This window comes from Tinamus guttatus, unplaced genomic scaffold (genome assembly GCF_059628265.1).
Source record: "Tinamus guttatus ecotype Peru unplaced genomic scaffold, ASM5962826v1 Tinamus_guttatus_pri_ptg000478l, whole genome shotgun sequence".
NCBI classification, from domain to species: Eukaryota; Metazoa; Chordata; class Aves; order Tinamiformes; family Tinamidae; genus Tinamus; species Tinamus guttatus.
In genome coordinates this window covers 44,107-51,330 of record NW_028289012.1, presented here as the reverse complement: position 1 = coordinate 51,330, position 7,224 = coordinate 44,107, and the positions used below count along the sequence as shown (strand labels likewise).

General features: G+C 39.9%; 1 protein-coding gene across 1 annotated transcript in view; it reads right to left on the bottom strand.

Moving 5' to 3' along the window:
- Positions 1-4,602: 4,602 nt before the first annotated feature.
- Positions 4,603-7,224, bottom strand: part of LOC148592923 (ADAMTS-like protein 1) — a gene marked incomplete at both ends in the record, with an annotated part of 37,888 nt that continues 35,266 nt past the window's right edge. Inside the window, 2 exons of the mRNA XM_088533058.1 lie at positions 4,603-4,750; positions 6,064-6,268. Of these exons, the coding sequence (XP_088389184.1) occupies positions 4,603-4,750; positions 6,064-6,268 (353 nt within the window). The remainder of the gene's footprint in view (positions 4,751-6,063; positions 6,269-7,224) is intronic.

The following is a 7,224-nucleotide window of genomic DNA, read 5'->3' as shown; positions in this document are numbered from 1 at the left end:
TATAGATTAGTCAATGAGGGCAGATTAATGTTATTCAAAACAATTGAGAATTTTCTGTAAATTTGCTGCACACAATACTAAAAATTTCATATAAGCACAAAAAACTTTCCATAATGTCAGTAAGAACACTGAGGAATCATAACTTACAAGTTGATTTCACAGCTACTGCAACTTCAGTCAAGCAAATTTTTAGGAGTAAGTTTTAAGTGGGAAAGAAAAGACATTAATACAGTTATTATGCCTCTCCCCCAGAAATACCTTGCCAAGTTCTTACTCTAGCATATTTATTAATGCCATTTAAGGATGAATATTTGCCAGTACAGCTCTTAGTTTAATCTACATTTTATGGCATTTGTTATCCAAAATATGCAGGAGATATTTCTATTTATATGCTCAGCAGCTTGTTTTACGACTTTTAGAAAGCCAGATCTTACTACTATGCTTTTTCCTTGGATGTAAATGCTTGTAAAAAGCAAAAGCTCTCTGTGTAGTTTTCTGCTATGTGGCTTTTTAAATAACTTTTCATTTTTAAAGGTGCCTGTTTAACAGGAGAGGCAGGTAAAGTCTATTTTCATCACTAGTATTCTAAAATAAATTGAAAGATTAAAAATGTTCATATTTCACAGTGTTCTTTTCTCCCTACCCTAAAAAAGAACCCAGAACCCTTCCCTTCACCCAAATTCCTAGCACAAGCTAAAAGAAGAAAGTTTAATTTGAAAGATTAATGGAAGTTCTCTCTCTTTATAAGACAGTTAAAGGGAAAACATTTAGAGGTATATCATGTAGGAAGTTGTATCAAATTAGTACACATCCCCTATAAAATCAAAAGTTATTATTTAACCTAAGGATATCCTATATTTTCTTGATGGTTACCCAGCTCCAGAATGAAACTTCAGGTTAGATAAAAATATTTACTAGAATCTTTGCAATAGCTACTGCCTTTAATTTATGATACTGGATTCACCAAATAAACAGATAATCTTCCAGCACAGAATAAGAAAAAATCGAATTGAAAGAGACCTCAGGGTCATTTCATAGCAGCATAGAACCACAGAATCATTATCACAGAATCACAGAATGGGTGAGGTTGGAAGGGACGTCTAGAGATATCTCACCCAACCCCTCTGCTCAAGCAGGGACACATAGAACACATGGAACAGGGTCACATCCAGGCGGGTTTGGAAGATCTCCAGAGAAGAAGACTCCATAGCCTCTCTGGGCAGCCAGTTCCAGGACTCTGTCACCCTCACAGGAAAGAAATTCTTCCTCATATAGAGATGAAACTTTCTGTGTTTCAGTTTGTACCCATTATCCTGTCATTGGCCACCACTGAGAAGAGTTGGCCCCATCATCCTCCCTACATACTCCCCTCAGATATTTGTACACGTTGATAAGATCTCCTCTCAGTCTTCTCTTCCCCAGGCTAAACAGGTCTACCTCACTTAATCCTTCCTCATAAGATAGATGCTCCAGTCCCTTAATCATCTTTGTTGCTCTATGCTGGACCCTCTCTAGAAGTTCCCTGTCCCTCTGTGCTGGGGAGCCCATATGTGGCTTCACCAGGCCTGAGCAGAAGGGCAGGATCCCCTCCCTCCACCTGCTGGCAAGGTTCCTCCTCATGCAGGCCAGGATCCCACTGACCTTCATGGCCACAAGGGCACACTGCTGCCTTATCATTAACCTGTTGTCTATCACGACTCCCAAATCCCTATCCATGGAGCTACTTTCCAGCAGGCCAACTCCTAATCTGTCCTGGTGCCTGGGGTTATTCCTCCTCAGGTGCAGGACCCTGCACTTGTCCTTGTTGAACCTCACGAGGTTCCTCTCTGCCCAACTCTCCAACCTGTCCAGGTCTCTCTGAATGGCAGCGCAGCCCTCGGGAGCGTCTGCCACTCCACTCAGTTTGGTGTCATCTGCAAACTTCCTCAGGGTGTCCTCTGTGCCCTCATCCAAGCGAACAAATTGAACAGCACTGGGTCCAGTACTGACCCCGGGAGACACCACTTGCTCCAGGCATCATTTATCATAACCCTCTGAGCTGTACCATCCAGCCAGTTCTCAATCCATCCCACTGTCCACTCATCTAACCCACACTTCCTGATCTTATTATGGTTGGAAAAGACTTTCAAGATCATCAAGTCTAACTGTAAGCCCTTCAACACTATGCCTGCTAAACCATATCCCTAAGTGCCTCATCTACATGTTTTCTGAACACTGCCATGGACCATTACTCCACCACTTTGCTGGGCAGCCTGTTCCAAGACTTGACTACTCTTTCTGTGTAGATTTTTTTCCCTAATATCTAACCTGAACCTCCCTTGGCACAACTTGAGGCCCTTTGCTCTTGTCCTATTTTTTTAGTTATTCTGCAGCAAAGATCGACCCCTGCCTCACTACAACCTCCTGTAGAAACACTACAACCTTCCCCTGAGCCTCCTCATCTCCAGACTAAATAACACCAGCTCCCTCAGCTGCTTCTTATGAGGTCTCTATTCCAGCCCCTTCAGCAGCTTCATTGAACTTCTTTGTACACCAAAGTGCAGCACCCCAATGTCTTTCTTGTAGTGAGGGGCCCAAAGCTGAACACAGTATTCGAAGTGCTGCCTCACCAGTGCTCAGTACAGCAGGATGATCACTTCCCTGGTCCTGCTGGATACATCACTCCTGACAGGAGTCAGGAGGCCACTGGCCTTGTTGGCCACCTGGGTACATGGCTGGCTCCTGTTCGAGCTGTTGACCAGCACCCCCTGATCCTTTCCTGCTGCACAGCTCTCCAGCTGCTCTGCCCCAAGCCTGGTCCAGTTCTCCCCTGAAAGCATGATTCAGCCAGCTATGCAGGTACATGAGCCTTCAAATATTATCCTGCACTCTAAAAGAGGGAGAACTATGAGAGAATTGCAAAGGAGTAAAATTACACCAAAAACAAACAAACAAACAAACAAAAATCAAGGAAAACAGCTTCATGTATAACTTGGGAGAAGAGGGAAGAAAGAAATAGCCATCTACAATCAGAAGTGAATTACAATTGCACAGCTAAGGGCAGTATAAGAATCTATCCAAGATAAAGCTGCCATGCCATTGCAAGAATCTGCTCCCAATAAATTGCCATGGACTTTGTTCACAGAGAAGAGTCCCTGGAAGAAACTTTTCAACAGCAAGAAAGGTGTTCTTAGATGGTCTTGCACCTTCTTGAGTTTCCTTGGCAGAAGCAAGTTATGTAGTTTGTACTACCCCATTTCTCATGTCCTACTGCATTACGCTCGCACTATATACAGCAGGCATACAGGAGCTAGCTTTGCCTTGGCTCTGAACACAATAAACAAAGACCCATAAATGGAGTGGACTGACTGAGTCCAAGCCACTAGGTGTGCAGAGGAGGCTCAGGATTATGCTAACACATCCACCAGGCTCTTTTCAGCTTGGAAGAGGAACAGAGTGAGCTCATGTCGGTATGCAGTATACAGTGAAAACATACCCATTACTCCCCAGAGGCCAAAAGTCTGGGCTTCACCACTTTGTGACTGGCAGGTACAGCAGATTTTCATGTTCCAAATAAACTGGAATCTTTAAACTTGACAAGTTCATTCATCATAGGACACTGAGTATAGAAATTTAAATTCCAAATTTTGAGTTTTTTTTTGGTCTTGGATTCACAAGAGGTTGCAGGTCACTCTTATTTTACAAGACCTCATAATAAATACTCTTAATACTTACCGAGGATAGCAATTCATTTTTGCAAGAAGTCATCAAGATCTTCTCATGACAAGTTTCCAATTTAGAGAATTTAAGTTAATCTGCATTACTGTAGCTCAGAAATTAGTCAATTTTTATACAACAGAGGTTATCTCCACACACATATATATTTATATTCACAGACATACACAAATATATCTATGGAACCAAGTGATAACTGAAACATTAGATACCTCTAACTGCTGCAACTATCCTCTGACCATTAATTTGTTCTCCAGGACCTTTTATAACTTTCCTATCCCGTGAGAAGATCCAAACAGTGGCTATGTAGCAATAATGCTGAAGAAATGTTTTCTCCTTCTCTCAAAAAAATGTGAAAAATTTATCAATATGTTACTCTCTGTGTGAGGCCCAAGTCAAGAAGCATTCCAATCTATAACCAAATGAGTACTTTTTATTATAAGATGCTTCAAGTCTGAAAGTCTGTCAAACTGCAGCCTTGTAGGAAAGAATTTCTCACTGGGATACAGTGCTTGACTTATTTCAAGCCTCCAACTTCTAAGCAGCTTTCCTGCTTCCAGACTATTTAAACCTATAGTTTAAACATCTACCATAAGTATTATTTATATATTAAATTCCTCTAATAAAATGGGCTAGATTTAGTCTGATACAGCTTACACAAAAGTCAAATTTAGACATTGTTTAGACATCAGTCTGTGTCCAGCACAAATGGACAGTTTAAGTCCTAGCATTTATAGGAAAGCAGAAAGGACTGGCATTCACTCCACCTTGCTATCAGGCAAACTGGGTTAAGAATGGCAGACCTTAAAGCTATAACTTCAGAATTCAGTGCAAAAGGAAACAGTGCTCATAAAACAAATATTCCTGAGACTCTTTCTATCTCGTTACCTTTGGGTTTGTAGCAAGGAGTGGGTATGATGCATTCCTCTTTTATATGTGGCTTTGTTTTAGGGCTACAGCCTCCTGTATGCATCCCTCTGTGATCAATGCAAAGAACCACACGGTATCTGAGCCCCTGTCCACACGTCACTGTGCACTGAAAGAAAACAGAAGGAATGAAGGAATGAGCATGGTGTGTCACATGTGGAAAATAAAATGGGTATATTCAACAGAAGGATGTGTAAACTGTGGGACAAAATGTTAAGCAGTAGCACCCTATCTTCATGTTAGATTGCTCATAATACCGGGTAGCTTTAGGTAAGGTATAAAATTGACACATATTTTTCCCTTTTTGCTCAGCAGGTATGTTTGGTTTGGAAATCTGTTGCTCTGTTTCTCTTGCAGTGTCACTCTCAGCATTGGCTGGTTGGCTGGTGGCCATCTGTCTCATATTGGATATGCTCAAAAACACCCTGTCATTTTCATCTAGAGCCACTCTGCTCTGCTTGGACAAAGTAGTGGGGCTTATGGGTCAGCAAGGGTGACATTCAGCTATTTTGGAATAGAGCACAAAACAAAATGGGAAACTATTTGGAATTTCTTCCTCAAAACACTTTCTTAAGATTTTTTTTTCCCTCACATTTATTTTTGGTAAGGTACATCTCATTTTCCTCCTAAACAGAAAGTTTCAGAAGCATCTGGATGGAAGGGAATCAACAGTACCAACACATAGGGAGGACTAGGATACCACTGATATTACTTTGCTCTTAGGGAGTAGCTTTCATCTGGTAATCAGTAAACACTTTGCAAACAGCAAGAACACCTCAGCTAAGGGTGACCTATCTTAGATTTGTTTATTTATTTATTTATTAAAAATTTTACTTGTTGAAAAACTGAGTCTACAAGAAACTTGTGTCAGGAGCAAGTCTTTATGAACAAAAGGTCCATCACAGGACTTTCATTCCAGATGTCTACTTTCTTAAAAAAGTAAAACAGAGTCAGGAACAGACAAGCTAGAGGGACAAATGCATCAAAAAGGAGATTCAGTTCTGGCTGTACACATTTCTGGCCATTTCTTAGCAATTCATGATACTTAATTTATGGCTGGAGAGCTGTAGTAAAGATATACCATTACATGCCCATGAAAAGCTTATTCCTTTTGTTTTGTGCATTTCATTTGTGTTCACAGTTTATTTTTTCTAGAGGACCACTAATTAACATGACAGATCTGATTTATTTTTCCATCATTCTCTTTAATCTTTAAATCCTTTTCTTATTAATTCTGAATATTTACTTTGTACCAAGACAAACAGAATCATTTAAAACAGAGATCATAAAAACGAGAAAGGAAAACAGCTACAAAGAATATTCCTATATTGGCAGGCTCACTAAACTATTGGCATTACTCTTTGAATCCAAGATGTACTCTTAATGCATCAAATACAAGACCAGCAAAGCCAAACTAGTTACCGGAGACCATTCCTGAGCAAGCCACTTTGGGCAGTCAAATATATTGCAAGGCTGGACAACAGGCATCTTTGGAGTGTACATGCACTTCCACTCTTCCACAGGGCTGATATGCCCTTGAATGTCTTCCTCCACACAGGAGACACTGCGGCTTTGAATACCCCCTCCACAGGAGGACGAACAGGCAGTCCAGGGCGTACTTTCCCACCTGAGAACAGAGCAAAACAAAGCAGAGGCTTCAGAGAAAAAGGAACTCCTCCTTGCCCTCCTTCCCCAGTTGTATAGCCTCTTATCTACAGGGTTTTTTTTTATAATTAATCTGAGTAGAAGTTATTTAGGTGTTTTTATAAATAGTTGTAACAACAAAGATTTTGGCTCTTGTCTTTTAAGTTACAGATTAGTAACATGAAATCTCCTCTAGTCTACAAATCCAGTGACTGCCACAGAAATTATAATTACTTTTAACTTGATTCCTTCTAATTAACTGATGTGATTATCATGTCTTCACATGGCTTCCCACATTCTGAGACATCTTTGTCCTAAACTGCTAGAACCTCAACGAACTCTGAAGCCAATGTCCCTTTTGCTAAAATGAAGTGGAAAACAATAATTCTTCCTTTGGATGACACAACTGAATAATAAAAAAGGAAAAAGGGAGGAAATTCTCAAAAGAGAGAAGGTGAGGCTATGACTGATACAATAAATGACCTCTGATGTAGAAACCATGCAGGTGTTTGATTACAGTGAGAGGAATTCAGAAAGAATGTTAGAAACTATAATGAAAAAAACAACTGAATGATGTATTTGTTCTGACAAGTCACGAATACTTATGTGAATGTACTGTATTGCATGAGAATTACATATACAATTGTGTATACATCCTTTTACGCATGTACACACGCATGCGCAAAAAATACAGAATGGCATTTCCTTTTTTTAGGGGTTGTTGTTAGAGAAAGGTATGGGATCACTGTCATGAGCCAATGTGGATAACCTTGTATCGATTTACACATGTCTTAAAGTATAAACATATGTATCAGCTACTTGAAAACACTTAAAAAATCTTTAAGGGGAAAAAAGACAACTTTTTTACAACTTTTTTTGTCTAAAATGGTGATTAACAAATTTATATTTTTTAATTTAAAAAAGAATCTATTTCATGTA